The sequence below is a fragment of the Fusarium sambucinum genome, chromosome I (assembly GCF_050947815.1).
Source record: "Fusarium sambucinum isolate potato_lamoka chromosome I, whole genome shotgun sequence".
Classification (NCBI taxonomy): Eukaryota; Fungi; Ascomycota; class Sordariomycetes; order Hypocreales; family Nectriaceae; genus Fusarium; species Fusarium sambucinum.
Window position 1 is genome coordinate 8010893 of NC_139294.1, and position 20183 is coordinate 8031075.

Consider the following 20183-nt stretch of genomic DNA (forward strand, 5'->3'; position numbering starts at 1 on the left):
CCGACAACAGAGAAAATAGGCAATTGTATGTATGCAGATGACGAACGAATGAGACTCAAGAACGTATCGGTACAGTACCTCCTTGCAGCCGCTAACAAGGAATAAGCTTGCGCGACCGCAGACCTGGGACTGGCTAGTCTAGTCTAGATAGGTAGTATGTAAGCATGTATGTACTTTGCCCAGATTGCCAGTTACCAGTGTGAACTATAGACTCAAGGCCCTAGTTCATCAGATATGCAGCCTCCCGCCTCATACCTATTGATAATATGTCCTTGATGACGAAGCTTCAACACCGACGGGGACCCGGACAACATGGCAGCAATGATCTGATCTGGTCTGATCTATCCATTTTATGCTTCAGCTGAGTTCGATAGTCCCGGCTCGATAAGCCTGTAGTAAATGTACGTATCGTCAGGCCGATCCCTGTTACTTGCGACACGCTCGACTACAAGTCGCGTTCATGGACCAATAATGTTAGAGACCAATGATTCTTCCATGAACCACCAAAACGTTCATTATCGCATGGCTATGTAATGGATCGCTGGGACCAGCAATGTATCATTCTGATGTGTCGAATATTACCGACATTAATAGCTGTATTAAGCTGGGCCTCTTTGCAGTGGGTTAGGGAGTGAGGCTGCTGACAAGGGTATTTCACACCGTAACAACGAAGAACAAAAGGCAAATCATACACACCTACTCCAAGTGTCGTGCATTTACTCTACATATACGTACATACTTGTGCACTTTCAAAACAGGGACCCTCTCCAAATGACGTGTTGAAGCTTGCGAATTTGGAGAAAGACATGATCTGAAACTGTACCTAGATAGAGTCCGGACGAGACACGTACATATCAAAAGCACTTAAGTTTTATTCCTCGGTAATCTTGTAGATCACCTGGCCTATAGCATAAACAAAAGGCGAATACCGTCAAGTTAAGCGGGCAAATGTAGACTCTGTGTGTATCACGGACTGATGAGAGTACCGTAAACTGTTAGAGGAACATCATCTAATGGCAGTTTTCAACTAAATAATAAGCTGAGCTGCGATAGATTTCGTGACTATCGCAATCGCACGTACAGTACAACGCAAACATAACGGAGAGTTACGTCTGGAAAGTTATCTGCTTCTTTAACTTTAAGAACACAATAGGGGCAGATTTATTCAGATCGTCTTCTCACTAACTGCGTTTGTTATTTTCAAAGGGCTGAAGCCGTAGACTAGGTTGCTGACACGCATTGCCACGGATAACAAGACGAGGATGGTATTCTAGAACCTTTAAGGCTAGCTAACTGCTCATCAGACCTGCAGTTTCCTGTAATCATCATATAGACAATGACAACTACAATTGGCGATTGGCCGTGATAACAAGTCCATCAACCTATTTCAGTTGATCATGGACGATCCTCAGCCTTAGAACCTGTAAGTACACTTGATACCATGGATGACTTCGTATATGTACAAACAGGAATACGGGTATTGTGCCTTCAAGCAAATAGACAGTCCGCGCTAAACGTCTATCGTATCGAGAGAGGGAATGCTACGAATCAGGTCTGACACGGCAACTTCCAGACCGACATTACACACGAGTCAACGCATACAGTTAATCCATATATTTTCGGAAACTGGAATGGAAACTGAGGTGAACTCGAAAAGGCGGGCGGCCTAAGCGCCCTCGCAGAAAAAGCAAATATGTCAGTTTCGCCATATTTCGAAAAAAAGCAAAGTTGAAGCAAAAGAACCAATAGATATGTTTCTGGATAAATTAACTATACTATGGTCTGCTTACAAGGTCAAGCCTGTCATGGATATTACCGGATGAGATGGAGATGGGGCGTGGGGAAAGATGACGATCTCTCTCCCTTTCAAGGTTTAGTTACCTAGTCAAGGAGAGGGGGAATTTAAGCCTGGAAGTAATTGTTTTCTCTTTTTGTTTTAGTGAACGAACCAGGGAAGTTACTGCCCGATAATATATCACATCGTATCATTGGGTAGGTCATCTTTCGAACTACTACCTACTACTCCCACCGGACGCTATGCGCTTTGACGGACTGACAAGGCTGGATGGCTCAGGTGAGGCGCCTCTTTTTTTCACTGGAGAGGCCCCTCCCCTAGAAAGACTAGAGACTAGAGAGTACTAGAAGCCATGTGGTCTGGTCTAGGGTCAAGTTTCTAGTCAACTTTCCCTTCCTTTCCCGTTGTGCATTGACTCTTTGGGGCATTTCTGTTTTAAGCCGACTGCATGTTGAAGCATCCATGCCGCGCATCCAAGGTGAGGTTACGGATATAGATACCGGGGATGAAGGAAATGAGGCCGAGAGGATCTTGGCATTGGGACTAATTTGTCCCTTCCGCCCGTTCTCCTTTTGTCTTGTCTTGCCTTGTGAGCGCCGTCTGGTCTCTACACAATAAGTGAGACACGGGAGTGTCAACCGGGGTCTCTGCTAAGTCAAGATCGGGACTGGACTGGACTGGACTGGACTGGGCTACAGTTCACTTCTGATAAGTTACCGTTTAGATGAGAGCCTAGATCAGTTCATCTTTATGTCATGTCAACTGTGCTGTGTTGTGCTGAAGTTTACAGCGCATGCATACATGATACAACGCTGCCATCATACCACGGCTAGCATCACTTCACTTCACTCCCCATATCAACTGTAACTACACACACTCCGAATCTCTGTATTATTACTACTGCACGCATGGACCCCAAAATGCAATGTTCGATCTGCCCTGATCTACAAAAAATGAGGCTGCATCCCCATGGCTAAGACTTGCATCTCGTCTCCCTTCCCTGCCCTGCCTGCCGGAGCCGTGTTGGTTTGCTTACACTTCTCAATTGGGCATGACCGTTACTTCTCAGGTCCCCAACTTTGAAATATCCTCGTCAACTCATCTCAATCCTAGTCCCCTACCCACTCACTCATAGTACAGGCATCATGTGCATCACTTTGCCTCATGCGAATGAAGGTGTCCCCCTCCTCTCCAGAATTAATCTTCGCAAATCTAACCTCTTGTGAGACATGGCGCACCCGCATCTATGATTGGGCATCATTATATGCGTAGTATTGTAGGTCCTCTGCTCACCGCCATCTCAACAACACAATGGAGGGCATCCTGTTCCTTCTATGGCCTCATCTTGACCAATTCATCACATGCCCAGAATCATCAAATGGACCCTTTTAGGACGCCTGCCTACAATGCAATTGCAGATGCAGATATGCACATTCGAGGTATATTCCCATCTTTGTCTCCTGCTCTAGTGAGCGATGCTACCGCAGTGCTGCATCCAGCTTCCGAAATCAGAGATTATTGCATCTTGTTCACAGACGTGGTGACTCTTGTTTTGCTCATGAGACTCATTAGGATCTTCACCGCTCATAAAGTGATGAGTCTCGAACGCAACGTCTTGGAACCCGATGGATTGAGGCAAGACACTCATGGAATGTAATGCAAGTGGTGTGCATATGTTACAGATCTGTCTGTCGCTTATTCGTCGATGTTGGATGCATACTGAGATACTATATTTATTGAGGCTCTTTGGCGGTGAGGTCTGTGCTGTATTGTATTCGTTGATACTTCATCTTGGGTCTTGTGATGGTCTTTTGAAGACCAGAGTAGTGTGATATTTTGATACATGTGCATTTCCCTCTGCAGATGTCTCGACTTTGCCGTAATGAAGCCGTAGTCCCATGCTTGACACGGGGCGTAAGTTGTTTGGCAACTTCCTCTATGTTCACTCATACCACAGATACTGTTATGGACAGACAAGCACGACTCTGACGCTACCACAGGAGAGTCCGCAAGTTTCTGGGTAGCTACTGTAATCTGACTCCAGACGTTCCATGAGTTTGCCATCGTTTGGCACGCTCAAGAGGGGAGATCGTACTCGTGAGTCTCAGTATAGTATACGGCAGGCAGACTAAATTAAATAAAAGATGAAGGCTAAATGCTTAATGTTGTCAATCAGGTATTATCCCTGTGTGCCCCTTTATTCTGAGCTTCTGATAATCTGTGAATGCACTCATAAAAACGGTAACCTCAAAGAATAACTTAGCCAGCTATGCTGGACATGTTGGTAGCTTCAAGTACACATAGTATGATGAGATTCTCTTGGCCTTCCTTAGCCTTTTACCTATTATATCACCGAATGTAATGACAGACATTGTCTCATCATCACCGGTGTAAACTATGTTACCATTCGCCTTCACATACTTTGAATCGTTAATTACTTTGTGTATTACTATGAACAGCGTTGCTCAATGTACGAAGCAGATTGATGGTCAAGGCAAAGATAATAAACCGATGGATATCCCCAGTACTATCTGCTTGCAAGTTATCATACAGTCACTCAACTCTTTGGCACTTGTCATCCGCTGAATTTGTATGATTGATCACTCATTTCTTTGACAAGCCTCATATGTACCCGTTGACTCAGTCAACGCGTTAAAAATCTTATCACTGCCACCCATCTGTCATCATGAGTCTCCCCGTAAGTCCATCATGGCTGTTTCTGGTTTCCAGGGCTTGTGCTGCATCTGATCCAGCTCCATCGTACAAGAATGCAAAAAAGTGAAATGAACAAAAAAGTAAACCTCATCACATCAATTATCGCGAACCCCAGTCCCGACCTAAAGCAAAAACAGGTCATTTGTATTTTTGTTACTCAGGCGCCATCTCCTATCATTGAGAACATGACGCGTGTTGTTTCATTTGGGTTGGGTTGTTGTAGGTAGTAAGTAGTGATAGTAGTGGCTGTTGCCCTTTGAAGGGCTCGTGAAACCACAGTCTCGCTGCGTTCTCATCGTTCCATTAATAGCTTCGCCCAAGTATGCTATCAATGTGGACGAACAGACCGCCGTTTGTTATAGAGGGAGGAAAACAAGAAGTCGAAATGGGAGTATTGCGTGCTTGGCCTAAACATAAAAATAACAAGTGCCAACACGATGAATGGAGCCTGCATGCAGTGTATGACCGCGCAGGTGCTATATGTGAAGCTCGTTCCGGGAAAGGGCATCGACTGGTGATCCGTGAGTGTGGATATGTACTGAGTAAAGAGGCCCAGGCATCAATAGATAAAGGGTAAACTTAAGATGCTCTACCCATGCGTGTTATGTGGTATGATCAACTTGATGCAATGTTTATCATGCAAGTCGTCTCAATCGGCCTCCTCCAGCTTGTGCTGCATTCCTAAGCAGTCAGTGAGGCAGAGTTGTTGCGGCCCCAATCGGAGCCTCGGCCACGATAGCTACCACGGCCTCCTCGACTTGATGTTGATGTAGGATGCTCCCCTCGCGAACTTGACACATCTCGTTTACCTCCTCGTCGCTCGTAACCAGAGCCACGACTCCTAGGACCACCACCCCGAGTTGATGAGCCTCGACCGCCTCTAGTTGCGGAAAAAGGAACAGTGACAATTTTGGTGTCCTTCATTTCGGGAAAACGAATTCTCATAGCATTGCCGCCACCGACTACTTCTGCAGCAAAGTAGTATGGTTCCATAGCAGTTGGCTGAACCGCAAACTTCTTTGGTAAAGGCTTGTTCTGTGCCAATGCTGGCTGCCAAGCGGCCTCGGGGGCCTTGTGCGGTAGTCGGATCTGGGGAAGAGATCCCATTTCCTGTTCTTCAAAACACTCTTCAGCCATGGGCTTGGTGATAGATGACGGTCTGCCCTTAGTGGAATGAGTTGGGGCGCCGTTTCCGGGCAGAGAGACTGTAGCAGAGTCATGGTGGGCGACCTGGTCCAAAGCGCTCTTACTCGCAGGATCAACGCCAATAGATCGTTGAGGTGGTGATTTCGAGCTTCCGAGCAAGCTGTTGATTCGGTTCTGCCATTTCTCCTGTGAAGACTCGCCAGTTGACAAGGGGAGACGGTTGGGGCTGACAGGGCCCCGTACGACATCCTTAAAGGTAGGTGGATGGGCCCAGCCGAATTGCACATGACTTGCAGGAGGTTGCGAGGCTGCCATAGATGGCGGCAGTCTTACTACTGGCTGAGGTGGAGGGAGCGAAACATGAGGTCTCTGCGCATTGCCCTCATAGGCTGGATGACCTTCCATAGTGGGCGGGGGAGGAGTTGGCGATTTTGAGCGCGATGGCTCGTTCTCGCTGGTCCTGTCGTAAGGGTCTCTCGTTGGGAAGAATCGCGAAGAGCGGCCTTGAGAAGTCGCTCCTGTGCTAATTGCGCCACCAGCCACTGTAACATTATTAAAGTCCTCTGTTGCTTCATCGCCAGCAGTCCTCCAGGGACCTGCGGGCTGTGCATCTTGAGGGTCAATGGATCGTCGTGTACCATCGCCGGGAGCGTGGACTTGACGCCAGGTGTCTTTAATGACAGGTTGGGCATCCTCGAGGGTCAGACCGCGCTCAGCAAGTTCGCGATCACGCTCAATCTTATCTACTAATCGGCTGGCGCTCATCTTCTTGTCGTTTTCACCGACAGCGTTGATCCATTTGTTCGCCACATCGGATGTTGGAGTGGGACGAGGACCAGAGGAACCATACCGCACAGGTCCAGAACCAATAGGGGCCGGGGGCTGTCGAGGTTGTGAAGGCTGCTGGGCAACGTTAGGAGGAGCAATAGGTGACGGGCCCTTGCCTCCTTGAGAAGTCGGGCGGTTGTCCAAAGGCAGACGCCCGATATCCGTGCTGAAAGTACCATTACCGAGGCCTCTGTCATTATTAGGGGAGCCCCAGACATTGCGGGCCACTGGCTGTGATCCGGTGCCCCATGTCGAAACGGCTCGGTCCTGTCGTGAGGCCGCAGCTGCTCCCCAAAGCTCGGTGGGCTTGGCTTCTTGACTATGAGATACACGCCTGGCAGCAGCTCCCTGACCTTGAGACGAATTCGTTATTTGGCTTTCAGAATCTTGTGGCCGCTCAAAAGCAGCCGAATGATCACCATCATTTTGCACTGCAGGAGGCTGGCTCGAAGCTCCAGGGCTCTCTCGTTGTTGAATATGTGTAGGATGCGAAACATCGTTGGACTTGTCTGCAGACTCCTTCTTTGCTGTCTTCTTCTCTGGCGCAGGTCCCATGGCATCTAACTTCTTTTGAATGCGCTCTCTGCGCTCGGCTTCCTCACGAGCTTCTTCCTCTTGTTTTCGCTTTCTAGCCGACTCCCTACGCTCTCGCATAAGCTTTCTCTGGTATTCGACGTCATCACCGTCAGGGTGAACCGGAGGTGGTGGTCCAGCGACTTGCTCTGGGAGAGGCTCAATATAGTGTGGTTGCGCAACGGCAGGGCTAGGAGATGCGCGGGGAGGCATCCAATTAGATTGATGCTGACCCCTTGGCGGGCCATGCGCTGGGCCTGAGAGGCCGGGTGACACAGGGCCATCAACGGAGCCCACAAAGGACGGCCTACGAACATCATGTTGTTCTGGTGGAGGGAGCGAACCATCGCCCCCTTTGTTCATACGCTGCATAAACGATCCACTTCCACCACTAACATTAGAAGATCCTCGTCGTCTACCAAAAGGAGGTTCCTGGCTGGCTCGGCTGGTTTGGAACGCACCAGAGGGCTCGGCTGGGTAATCCGGCTGAGGTGGTCGTTGTAACAGGGACGGGTGGTTCCTAGGGTGCTGCTCCATTCTCATCGAACCACGTCGGTTATCTTGCACGGGTTCATAACGCCCAGAATGAGAGTTATACAACTCCCGGTTTCCATGGGATGCGCCGTCTCTCCATGCGTGTCGGTTAAAATCATCGGCTGCGATTTCCTTAGGAGGAGGCGGTGTCATGCCCTTGTTGAACGGTTGTCTAGCAAGAGTGGCAGGTTCCGGAATCGGTGAAGCTTTTTCGACGGGAGGTAGAGTTGCCCATGGAGACTTTACTGGCACCGGAGGTGCCGGGGGTTTGGCGACAAGAGTAGGCTTGTCCTGAGAACCACTCTTCAATACAAGTCCCTTGCCCTGGGCAAGATTGCTCGATTTTGTCAATGGGGAGCTCACGGAAATAGGAGGAGCTGGAGATCGTGGTTTATCGAGGGTCTTTCCTTTTGATGCAACAGAACCACTGTCGGAGGGCGGTGGGGGTGGATTTTCATCTGGGTGAGGCAGGGTCGTCTTCGTGCCATCACCCCAGGTGATAGCTTCAGGAGCCCAATCGTCATCATCATCGTCAATGTCCGCCCATTTGTTTTGTCCTTGCGCATCATCTTCGTTTAATCGACTGGCCATATGAATGCCATACTTCTTCAGCTCCTCATCAGTTAACTTCTTTGGTTCAGGGGGAGGCACAGCTAACATATCAGTTAGTAAATCCAAGGGTAAAGCCAGTTGTCGGAAGACACATACGTCGGTTCTTGTTCCAAACCGCACTTGCATCCGGCGCACTACCGGGTTTTCCTCCATTAACGCCTCCGGAGAACCGAGGTGATGAGTCGCGCGTGCTGCTGCCCGTCTTGGCTATAAGTCGAGGTCGAGAGGAAGAGAGAGTCGCCGAGCTTGTCGGGGGAGTGCTAGAACCAGTAGGTTGTTTCTCGGCGACCTTGGCTGAAGCGCTATTGGCAGCAGCCTTCGTTGCAAGGAAGGTCTTGTTGACAGAGACAGCCTTGAACGTAGCGGGTTTCTTAACTGTTGAGCCTGCGCGGCCATGTCCTTTGTCTTCATCCTTGCTCTTTGAACCATCTGCACGCGATGTCTCCGTATCCGACCCTCCGCTAGCACTGGCATCGGCGGAAGTGAGCTGATCTTCGACACTCGTAATATGCTTGTTCTCAATATCATCGTTGCCGGCACTGCCATTCAAATTCGAGCGGACGGGATCGACATTGTGAGCGTCGGGCGCCTAAGTTCATGAGGATGTATGTTAGTAGGGTTCCATAGCTGCTACAGCTCAGCTGTACGCTCAAATGGGCAATAAAGAGCTAAAGTTTGGAAAACCGTTCCGAAACCCAACTTAAGGAAGCGTCCGAACAATAAAATAGTAAAGATGGAACATACAGGCTGGGACTGAGAGGCAGTGGCATCGGCAGCTTTGTCAACGGCAGCCTCTGTTGCCATCATACGTCGTGAGATGCGCCGGTCGTGTAGTAAGCGAAAGAAGCCCTCGAAATGAGTTTCTCCGCCTAGTCTCCTTATAATTCGGTCGGACTAGCGTTTAAGGGGTGGACAAAATGTCGTTTCTCGAAGTCAAGATCAGCTGCGACAGGTCACCGCGGGGCGGGGAGGGTGAGAGATGTTTATCGAGTTGCGGGGGAGACGAGGGGGAATATTGCGTATTAAAGGGCCGATCGTCGTTCGGGCGTCAAGTAGCTAGAATGGTGCTCGATCCGAAACTCGCGGGGAGAGAAGTATGATGAGGGAGGGAAGCACTAGACCGCAGGGCGTGTCAGTTACCAGGTGTAAGGTGAGGTTTCAATGTACCCGGAGTAACTGCGGCTGAAGGCGTTGTGATGTGGAAGGTAGAGGGACGGCCAGTTTTCAGCACGAGTTGTGGCTGGATTGCGCTTAGCGCTTAAATGGCAGGGGACTGGTATTGGCCAGCACGCCCCGTTAATCCGTCAGGTCCCTTAGGTTCCCGGTCCCTGGCAGCCAGCCCGGGCATCCATCCATGGCAGGGCTGTCACAGCTGCCAGCTGTAAGGCTCTGGAGCTTAGGGGCTTCTTCAGGGCTGCCATGCCTGAGTTATTGAATCCATGGGCTGTCATCATGGGGCCATATGACTAGGTCTACCGGCCACTCAATCTGACCAGGAAGAGTCAGATGGATTCCATAGTTCTATCGTTAATCAGCAAGTTTATTGTGACTGATAGTCAGAGCCAGAAGTTTACTTGTTACCATAGCACATTTGTTTGCTTGACCCAATTACACTGTTGCGTGAGGGTAAGACAAACAAGCTCTAGCTCAAGAATCAACTACAAGTGTCACGCATAAAATTGGTGGTACTCGACTTTATCTGCCCTTCTAGCTGATGCACACCTAGTAGGCACATGTTAGACGTCATATAGCATAGCTGTAAAGCTCAAAGACGACCTGGCATATGCACTTCTCAGATATTGCTACCAGAGATGACAGAGGCTCGTCATCTAGCCGTTCTCGTTGAATGATCATGATGAGACAGAACCCAAACATAAGAGCCAAAACTCGCCTTCATCTCATTCACCTAAAGGCAAGTCTGTGACCAGAGCATTCCCTGTGTCTGTGAAAGAAGCCAAGAGCATAACAAGTAGTACTAAGAAGCTCAGCGACAGCGCTAGCCTATTACACGACGGAAGCTTTCGCTATACATGAACACAGCTGTAAGAATCAAAAGCAGGCCAGTAGATAACCAAAACGTGATAGTAGTGTCACTTCACTTGCTTGTTAGAGATACATAGGGAAGCTAAGGCGCGTATTCGACCGCGAAGTTTCCGAAGTTTATATGTACACGACCCCCGCTCCCTCTCACACAACGACCCGTCTAAGGTATCAAAAAGTCATCGCTTAGTGAGCGTTGTTCTTGTGGTGGCCTAGATAATTTGTTAGAAGACGATATCTCCTTTCACATTTTCATCGATATACTTACGGAGATGGAAGTAGTAGTTTTGGGCGTAACCAATACCGACAAGGAAGACAATCAAGTGAATGATGGCTGTATAAGAATAATGTCAGAATCCGTAAATCATGTCCGTCTCGAGATGGGGTATTCGTACGCTTGACAGTAGGGTTCTTGCCGAAGTGCTTGGCCTGGTATCGGCCGAGGAGACCCTTAGCCTTGACCTCGGGGGCGGCACCACGGGGAAGCTTCTCGTAGAAGCTGACGACACGCTGCATGCGGATAGCATCAGGAGCGGCGCCAATGGCCTGTGGTGGATCGAACTCGGTCAGCCTTCCAAATCTCCATCATGGTGAGTTTTCCCTCGCATCGATCGATCGCCAAATAAAAAAGCCCACATCATATCTCATCCATCCAAGAGTCGTCGGGATCGAATTCGAAAATCAATGTAGGGAATAATCATCGTGTTGCGTACCTTGGGAGAAGCGACCTGTTTTTTGGAAACCCGGTGTTAGCAACGGAATCAATCGGAGCACCGGGCATTTGCGCCCATAACCGAAGGGGCTCTCTCACCTTGGGAGGAATGAGCGTCGAGAGCGCTCGGCGGGTGACGAAGCTCATGATGTCGGTATTTCGAAGGGTTCGAGACTCGGGAATTGGTCAATTGCCGCGTTGGTCCGTCGAGAGTCTGAATGACGCTCAATTAAAGGGCTGGAGAATGAGGTTCTGTCGAGATGGGTTTGGTCCCGCCCAGATTCAAGTTCTTGCCGAAAAGCACTCGTTCCACGACTCGGCGAAACTACTGATCCGCTCCACCCAATCAGCGACTCGCTGTTCAAGCTTGCTTCAACCTCTGAATATCGCCGCAGCCCACCATCGTTCACTATAGAAACGTCACGTCCACAACGTCAATTGAAAGCCGAAGCCTTGCAATAATGGCCGCCCTCCGATCTCAGAGTGCGGCTCGTATGCTGCGAAGCGCCACTGTTCCTCGAGTCGCCCTCTCCGCCGCTCCCCGACGATTCCAGAGCAACATCACCTCGGCCACTGGTACCATCACTGGTCCCGTTTCCAACGAGCCCGACTACAACATCCAGGCTGATAAGGCTACCTCGTACGACTCCTCAACACACGATTGAATATTGACAAGATGGAATTTGAGTGCTGACTGACCGCCAGTACCTATACCCCCGTCCCTCGATCGATCCAGGATGGTAGCGAAGAGATCCTTCCCGCCGCCATTATCTCAGGCGCTCCCATGGAGCTCCAGGCCCGAACAGTTCGGTTCGTCAACACCATATGAAAATCCGATATTGCCCTCAGTGTGCCGGAAACTAATAACAATGGCAGCATCTACCAGGAGGCTAAGCCCGCTACGCAGTCCGGTGACTGGCGCGGTCGACGCTGGCGAATGGACTGGGACATTCTCCCCAAGGGACATCGATGGGAGAACCCTCTGATGGGCTGGCAATCTTCAGGTGATTTCATGCAGGGAACTCACATCAACTTCGAAAGCAAGGAGGACGCCATTCACTTTGCTGAGAAGCAGGGTTATGAATACTTCGTTCAGGAGGCCAACTCTCGCAAGTTTGCTCCCAAGGCCTACGCCAACAACTTCCTGTACTCGGCCAGAAAGCTCAAGCATATCAGGACGAAATAGACGGCTTAGACAGTCCGCTCCTATGTAAATATGTTTATTGGAAAGACTCGTTTTCGTTGTGTTTCAGCATTAAACTCTGATAGATGCTGCAATTGGAAGTCACAATTATGAAGAACCTGATGATTTAGATTCATTGTCATTTCATTCTGAACTATGGGTCCGCGATGCGTCAGAATACGACTACAAAGTCGCTTCAAAACGCCCGACCAGGTTCTGTTTCTCATTCTTATCCTTACCAAAATGTTAATGATTGCCCCGAACGCCAAGCTAGGAACTGTTACGATAACGCCGACATCCGCTTAACCAAAGACAAGTCCGACCATATTTTCCAGGTCTAATATTAAAGTCACGTTGTAATCATGGGGTCATGGCCATTTCGTGCCTGGGGAGGCAGTCTACCGAGGCCAGGCACGTTCAAGCCCAGCTCCAGGCCCTCAAGCTCCAGGCACTCGGGCAGACTTTTGCCTTTGTCGCGAGCAGTATTCTCTGCCCAAACGCGCATCCTCACGAGCTGGCGGATGGCCGACTCGCGTCTTTGAGATTGCCGTTCCAGAATGGCACGGTTAACGTTATCAGCTACTTCTAGGCGCAGCTCTGGCTTCAACAAAGCTGCGAGTTCTGGCTCGAGAGAGTCCGATGGGAACATGAGCAGTGCCATCGTCTTTTCCAGATCTCCAAGGAACTTTCTGTTCGTAGGTGCTCTAGGGCCTAGTTGTTCTGTGGCAAACTTGAGCGCGGGCCTAATATCGCCTCCAGGCGTGTTACAGGTACGAATGAGTTCGACAAGTTGAAGTCGTAGCAGAGAAAAATGCAGTGCCTTGTCTTCATCTAGGATCTTTTTATTGAGTCAGTGACAGTTCATTCAAGGGTCTGTAACATAAAGAGCGGAGAAAGAGAGTGGTCATAAAAAAGTGGTTGTTTCTCATCAAAGGCCCGAAGGCTCTATGAGTGGTGCATGTAAAACTCGAGTTCTAATCATCCCAAGTATGGTGGTTCTGGCTGGGGGGGTTCTTACCTCTGGATCGAAATCATTTAATGTTTCAATAGCTGTTTGAATGTTGCCGCTATGGATACAATTTTGTATTTCTTGCCTGGTAATGATGGAGGGAGTCTCCTGGTGAGGGATCAGATTGGCCTCTTTGGAAAAATTGGCTGCAGCGTTTGGATATCCCTCCATGGTGAGATAGTCCAGAATCAATGCATTGATATCACTATTGAAAACCGTTAGCAATTGTGGTTAAACATAACTGCAAGAACGAGATGTATGATATGGTGGGTTCAGAAATTGAAGATTGATATCGTGTTTCCGCATTATATGCTAGGAGAGATTCCCATTGATAGTGCGTTCATCATTTTACCGATGGAAGTGCTGGGGTAATGAAGGGATAGTATCTTACCTTTTGGGGGCCTTGACCTCTTCAACACGAAGTTCAAAGTCGTGTTGAGGTCTGAGAGGAGTAGCTGTAGAAGCAGATGACGTCTGATTCTTGAGTCAGCGCCCAGCTTTACACAAAGCTTGGGCTGAAGCTCGGCTTGCCGACAATAAAGCTCACCATTTTGAACAAGTAGCCCGACCACGTCTCGCTACAACTCGTTTCGATTCGAAGCTTGAACAGGAACTGTTAATCGACGGTACGATAGAGAAGCAATAGCCGAATGGAGGCTGCAGGCGATTCAGCGCATGAAGAATCGAGCCCGAAGATCTTGTGTCAAGATCAGAACAGTGCTTGCAGAAATTGTTCTGAGCGATGTTTGTAAAGAAAAGAAAAAGAAGAAAGTTTGATGAAGATGGGAAGAGAAGAAAAGGTGATTGGGGGCTGGAGGAAAAGAAGCCCCGAGTCGTGGGTCAAAAACCTGGAGCCTCATAACAGGGTTTGAGAGCCAATCACGAACGTGTAAAGCTCCGCTAAGCTCATACCATGTGTGCCTCAGGTCTCCATTCATGATAGCCCCGCTAGAGACGCGACTGAACACAGTTGGTGGGGGACCTAGGTAGGTCCCTGGAGATGGAGCTACGTTCCAGGGCAGAGCAGTTTGTTGGCGGTTGATGCCGCGGCTTAGCATCCATCCATTTCAGCGTATCGTCGATATCAATCTCGGGTTACCTACCTATACAAATGCTGCATCTCATGATGTGATACCCATGACGGCCATATGTGACATTCCTCTGACTACCTCGGTATAGTCAAAGAAAAGCATCGATAGAATATTCAGGTTCCAAACAGCACACACTCATCATGGTCATGGTACCTACCCTAACCCAGGGCCAATGTCTGGAGCCAAGCCACATTACCTTCAAGAGAGGTCACCATGGCATCGAGCTAAAGGACTAGACCTAGCTTATCTCTTGCACGGTAGCAGTTTGGATCGTGCGGAGAAGGTAATGCGCCTTCGGCCATCGCCGTCTTTCGATAGATACCAGATATGAGGAGAACCCTGAAGAGGTCAGGTCGATCGTCAAAACGAGAGCAAGGCCTAGGCTTAGCTCATTGTTCCTCTTACACTCTCGCTTCGCAAGCTTAACCGCCAGCTTTACTTGCATATATATATATATACACACAGCTGCCTACCTGCTATACACCGAGTTTTCTCTCTTGCCAACAACTCCTGATAGCTTCCCTTGGAGCTTTTTACTGAAGCTCTCTCTGTTCCCGCTTCTTCTTGGCCCTTTGTGGATCACACACGCGACAGGGCCGTGCTTAGCTGCTCCACCAAAGAACGGGCGAGCCAAACCCTCACTCAAATCGAAGTTTGAAGGCACCGAGTGCTTGTACATCTCGTGGATATTGCAGGGCTAGTTTTCAGAAAGAGGAGAGCCTTTTGTATTCTTCTCGGTCGAACCGCCCTCGGTCCTTTGCCTGTCCAATCCTCTTGTCCTTTTTACTTTTCAAATTCAAGGTTGACGGTGACCTCATCGAGAGCTAGCCCACCGCAATGTCCGCCTCTGCGATCCCTGAAATCAATGGCGGGCTCGAGAGCCATGTCACGGTTCAGAAGCGAGCTTACTACTCACCTCCCTGGGCAGATGTCAGTATCATCGGTGTCGCGGGCAGCTCGGGCTCGGGCAAGTCGACCCTGTCCCAGGCCATCGTCAAGAAGCTGAACCTACCCTGGGTCGTTATTTTATCCATGGCACGAAACCCTTAAAAAAATCTTATATGTTAAAACATTATGCTTATTATATGTCTAGGACTCTTTCTATAAGACCTTGACTCCCGAGCAGTCTAAAATGGCTTTTGCCAATGAACATGACTTTGACTCTCCCGATGTATGCTTTCTGTTCTGCACGTGAAGACATGAGCTCTCGAAACAGTAACTGATGGACAACTTACACAGGCCATCGACTTTGATGTTCTGGTTGAGAAATTAAGGGATCTGAAAGCTGGGTATGTTTGGTTGCCGACAGTTTTATTGTTGGCGTCACAGAACTCGACTGACGTCTCATTATACTTGCAGAAGGCGTGCTGAGATCCCTGTCTATTCATTTGCGAAGCACGCGCGATTGGATCACACGACGTCTATCTACTCGCCTCATGTGCTCGTCCTAGAGGGTATCTTTGCTCTATATGACCCCCGAGTTATTGAGCTACTTGATATGGGTGTAAGTTCAAGCTACCACGACTCGTAGAATGGTCGGGGCCTGACCATCGATTAGATCTATTGTGAAGCAGATGCAGACACATGCTTATCACGAAGACGTAAGTTCTGGCAACATTGTAGCTCACATTAAATAATCGCTGAACAAACATGAATAGTTGTGCGCGATGTACGAGAACGTGGCCGAGATATCGAGGGTATCATCAAGCAGTGGTTTGGATTTGTCAAGCCCAACTTTGAAAAGGTATATCCGCCGTCTTGAAATGGTCAGTATAACTTCGAGTTCACTAACAGCTCCATAGTTCGTGGAGCCGCAGCGCAAGGTGGCTGATTTGATCGTGCCGAGAGGTATCGAGAACAGAGTAGCACTTGGTAAGCATTGTTCTTAACGTTGAGATGGTTTGCAGCTTACATCCGTAGATATGATGGTCCAGTTCGTTGAGAAGAAGCTATTTGAAAAGTCAAGACATCACCGAGAGGCTCTGTCTCGACTCGAGGCAGCGAGTAAGGGTTCTGCTCTATCTGATCGCGTTGTGGTTTTGAACGACACCCGACAACTCAAATTTATGAACACCATCCTTCAAGATATCGATACGGATCCCGAGGACTTCATCTTTTACTTTGACAGACTTGCTAGCTTGATCATCGAACAGTAAGATATCGGTGGGAGGTGAAATTGAAGGACTTGCTAACATAGTCAAGGGCCCTCAACAATGCCCACTTCGAGGCCAAGAAGATCATCACACCGCAAGGATACGAATACAAGGGCCTTGTGCCAACAGGTGAGGTCTGCGCCGTTATTGTACTCCGAGGAGGATCAGCGTTTGAGCCGGCGCTGCGAAAGACTATTCCGGACTGCCGAACAGGTCGACTTCTTATCCAGTCCGACTACTCAACAGGAGAGCCGGAACTTCACTACCTGCGACTGCCCGACGATATTGCAAGCCAGCAGAGTGTCTTGCTACTTGATACCCAAATGGCCACCGGTGGTGCTGCCCTAATGGCGGTGCAGGTCTTGGTCGACCATGGCGTGCAGCAGGACCGTATCGTTCTGGCTACATACTCGGCAGGCAAGGTTGGACTTCACAGATTGACATCTGTGTTCCCAGAAATCACTGTGGTGGTTTGCAATATGCTCGACTACCAACAGGAACGATGGGTAGAGAAGAGGTATTTCCGTTGTTAGTCTAGTGCTGTCGGACACGCTGTTGCATGCATGCATGCATACATAGTATAGTATATATCTTTCCGCAAAGAATGGCCCAGAGTATACTGCGACAATGGTTACTAGATTGGATCAATCTAGTGTTTGCAGTCAAGATTGGTGGCAAAGTCGGCATTGAAATAACTGACTGAACCGATGATTGAAATGCCAAAACAACCGTAAAGCACAAAAATAAACGAATAAAATATTGCTACGTCAGCATCCACCATCTGACATATCATCTGTAATGGTTTGATAACAAAAACCCGTGAAAAGAAACGGTACTCCCGCAGCTAACAGCATATCTTGGAAAAGAGGAGCCACTCGGTGATACTATTTATTACTTGACACAAGTCGGCCGAAGCGTCATGACATAGTAGCCGACATATCCGGTCCATGATTTAGCAGGTACCTATGAGTTGAAGTTCACTCATTGCATTGTATTTTGTGTCTGCAATGTCAAATGAAGAAGAAGAAAAAACAAAGAATACTGATGATATTCTTTGCTTTGCTTCTAGAATTGTGGTGGAGTAACCTCTCATCGATTTTCCATGAATCGCCAAGAAATTAAATGGCCATGATTGACATGCCTAACCATGACGTAGCTGAACCATCATGGAGGTACCTACCTACTAAGGTACCTTTCAGCTGCTAGAGGTATATGCCTCCCTCCCGTTCCTGGTTGTACAGCTCCGTAAACGGGAAGCTCCATTGAATGCATTACACAATAATTAACTTAATAGTGGCATCGAAACCAGAAGATAGCAATCTCTCTTCTTTCTCTCTGTTTCGTCCTTCTTTACCAACTTGCTTGCACACTCCATTGAGTGCTCCTTCTCTCAACATTTCGTGCAACAGCGAATAATTACATCTCTAGTACTACCTACCATGCCCGTGCCTACTATGATGGCCGCGCGACTGGCTCGCGCTGGCCAAACCAGAGCCATCAACAGCTCTCGTTGCATAAAGACATCTCTCACTCCTCGCCCGCTTTACTCGTCGCAATCACGAAGCTTCGTCAAGCTCACAGGCGCCTCGCCTTCCGTTACCAAAGGTTCCTCAGTAACCAGCCAAGCGAAACGCCAATTGCCCTCTCAGTTCTTTGTGCGCAATCTCTCTGGAAAGCCACTGCCTCAAGGAAAGTCATGGCTCCTCAACTTCTGCTATCGTGCAGCAGCTTGGGTCGGAATCTCCATATCTGTTATTGGCGTCGGCGTCGTGGGCTTTTTCATCTATGATGCGTCTACGTACTTCGAACATCCTAACCAGAGCGATATCGACGTTTCAAAGATTGCCCTCCAACCTCGCAGTGGAGGTGAAAAGAACCTACCAATTGCCGAAGTATACATCGATGACGATGATACAGAAGAGCATCGTCGTCTAAAGGACAAGCCTCGGCTGGTTATACTCGGTGGTGGATGGGGTGGTGTTGCACTCCTCAAAGAGTTGAACCCAGAGGACTACCATGTTACAGTCATCTCGCCAACCAACTACTTCCTCTTCACCCCCATGCTTCCCTCCGCAACAGTTGGCACTCTCGAGTTACGATCACTTGTTGAGCCTATCCGAAGAATTCTAAGCCGCGTCAACGGTCACTTCATTCGTGCCAAAGCCGAAGATGTAGACTTTTCCCACAAGATGGTTGAGGTCTCGCAAGTCGACGCAAGCGGAAAAGACATTAGATTCTATGTTCCTTACGATAAGCTTGTCATTGCAGTTGGTTCAACAACCAACCCTCACGGTGTCAAGGGTCTAGAAAATGCTTTCTTCCTTAAGGATATCAACGATGCACGCAAGATCCGAAACCAGGTCATTCAGAACTTTGAGTTAGCTAACCTACCTACATGTCCCGATGAGGAACGCAAGCGTCTGCTCTCTTTCTGTGTCAGTGGTGGTGGTCCTACAGGTGTTGAGTTTGCTGCAGAGCTTTTCGATCTTCTCAACGAGGATCTAACACGACATTTCCCTCGCCTTTTAAGAAACGAGATCTCTGTTCATCTTATTCAGAGCCGCAGCCACATCCTCAACACTTACGACGAAACTGTGTCCCGATATGCCGAGGATCGATTTGCCCGTGATCAGGTCGATGTCCAGACAAACTCTCGCGTCAAGGAGGTCCTCCCAGACAAGATCATCTTCACACAAAAGCAAGAGGGTGGTGAAACAATCACCAAGGAACTTCCTATTGGCTTCTGTCTTTGGTCCACGGGTGTCTCGCAGACTCAATTCTGCCAAACCATGGCTGCTAAGTTGGGCAAGAGTCAAACAAACCGACACGCTCTGGAGACTGATACTCACCTCCGTCTCAACGGCTCACCCATGGGTGATGTGTACGCCATCGGCGATTGTTCCACTGTTCAGAACAACGTCGCCGACCACATCGTCACTTTCCTTCGTTCCTTAGCCTGGAAGCGAGGCAAAGATCCTGAGACTTTGCAGCTCAGCTTCGCTGATTGGCGCGGTGTAGCTGATGATGTCAAGAAGCGATTCCCTCAGGCCGTCGGCCACCTTAAGCGTGTGGACAAGCTGTTCAAGGAGTTCGACAAGGACAAGTCCGGCACCCTCGACTTTGACGAGTTGACCCAACTTCTTCGCAACGTCGACAACAAGCTCACATCCTTGCCCGCGACCGCTCAACGTGCTCATCAGCAGGGACAGTACTTGGCCCGAAAGTTCAACCGCATGTCGCGCCTGCACGAAGGTCTAGATGTCAACGACATCCGCGATGGCGATGTTGACGCAGCTGTTTACAAGGCGTTTGAGTACAAGCATCTTGGCAGTCTTGCCTATGTTGGCAACTCTGCTATTTTCGACTTGGGCGAAGGCCGAAGTATAGCTGGTGGCCTTTGGGCCGTCTATGCTTGGCGTTCTGTCTACTTTGCGCAGAGCGTGAGTCTGCGAACACGACTCTTGATGGCTATGGATTGGACCAAGCGAGGTCTCTTCGGACGAGGTTCGTATCTCTTTGTTAATCTTTGCGAATGGTCACTAACATGGGATAGATCTTATGAGTTTCTAAACAATTCCTCGATGACATAATGTTCTTTTCTTTTAGATTTCGTGGCGTTGGAGCTTAGTATGGAGGCATTTGGAGACCTGTTAAAAAAATAAGTTGCTAGACGTGGACTTGCGATGTATAGAGAACAGTACATCTGCAATTAATCCGTAGTTTTGCACGTGTTTCACAGTAGTTCAAGTTCAAGACTTGTAGCAAAAGTCGCAATATTATTTTCTCGCTAAA

At 48.9% G+C, this 20183-nt stretch overlaps 6 protein-coding genes across 6 annotated transcripts; 3 read left to right on the top strand and 3 right to left on the bottom strand.

Moving 5' to 3' along the window:
- Window positions 1-5191: 5191 nt before the first annotated feature.
- FSST1_005349 (uncharacterized protein) lies at window positions 5192-9007 on the bottom strand (the record flags this gene model as incomplete). Its single annotated transcript, XM_083231615.1, has 3 exons — window positions 5192-8244; window positions 8300-8792; window positions 8948-9007. The coding sequence occupies 3 exons, from the start codon at window positions 9005-9007 to the stop codon at window positions 5192-5194; spliced, it is 3606 nt and encodes a 1201-aa protein (XP_083088779.1).
- Window positions 9008-10429: 1422 nt separating this feature from the next.
- FSST1_005350 (F1F0 ATP synthase subunit f) lies at window positions 10430-11102 on the bottom strand (the record flags this gene model as incomplete). The annotated part of the gene is made up of 4 exons (XM_083231616.1): window positions 10430-10455; window positions 10512-10577; window positions 10639-10823; window positions 10957-11102. 4 exons carry the CDS (start codon window positions 11100-11102, stop codon window positions 10430-10432), a joined length of 423 nt encoding a protein of 140 aa, XP_083088780.1.
- Window positions 11103-11416: 314 nt separating this feature from the next.
- Window positions 11417-12141, top strand: FSST1_005351 (ETC complex I subunit conserved region-domain-containing protein; the record flags this gene model as incomplete). Its single annotated transcript, XM_083231618.1, has 3 exons — window positions 11417-11595; window positions 11661-11765; window positions 11832-12141. The coding sequence occupies 3 exons, from the start codon at window positions 11417-11419 to the stop codon at window positions 12139-12141; spliced, it is 594 nt and encodes a 197-aa protein (XP_083088781.1).
- Window positions 12142-12487: 346 nt separating this feature from the next.
- On the bottom strand, window positions 12488-13697 carry FSST1_005352 (CTLH/CRA C-terminal to lish motif domain-containing protein; the record flags this gene model as incomplete). Its single annotated transcript, XM_083231619.1, has 4 exons — window positions 12488-12976; window positions 13157-13352; window positions 13539-13621; window positions 13695-13697. The coding sequence occupies 4 exons, from the start codon at window positions 13695-13697 to the stop codon at window positions 12488-12490; spliced, it is 771 nt and encodes a 256-aa protein (XP_083088782.1).
- A 1378-nt stretch (window positions 13698-15075) lies between these two features.
- On the top strand, window positions 15076-16924 carry FSST1_005353 (uridine kinase family-domain-containing protein; the record flags this gene model as incomplete). Its single annotated transcript, XM_083231620.1, has 9 exons — window positions 15076-15255; window positions 15332-15409; window positions 15478-15527; window positions 15598-15742; window positions 15797-15839; window positions 15897-15982; window positions 16041-16110; window positions 16159-16390; window positions 16441-16924. The coding sequence occupies 9 exons, from the start codon at window positions 15076-15078 to the stop codon at window positions 16922-16924; spliced, it is 1368 nt and encodes a 455-aa protein (XP_083088783.1).
- Window positions 16925-17830: 906 nt separating this feature from the next.
- Window positions 17831-19961, top strand: FSST1_005354 (uncharacterized protein; the record flags this gene model as incomplete). Its single annotated transcript, XM_083231621.1, has 2 exons — window positions 17831-19895; window positions 19945-19961. The coding sequence occupies 2 exons, from the start codon at window positions 17831-17833 to the stop codon at window positions 19959-19961; spliced, it is 2082 nt and encodes a 693-aa protein (XP_083088784.1).
- Between the last annotated feature and the right edge of the window lie 222 nt (window positions 19962-20183).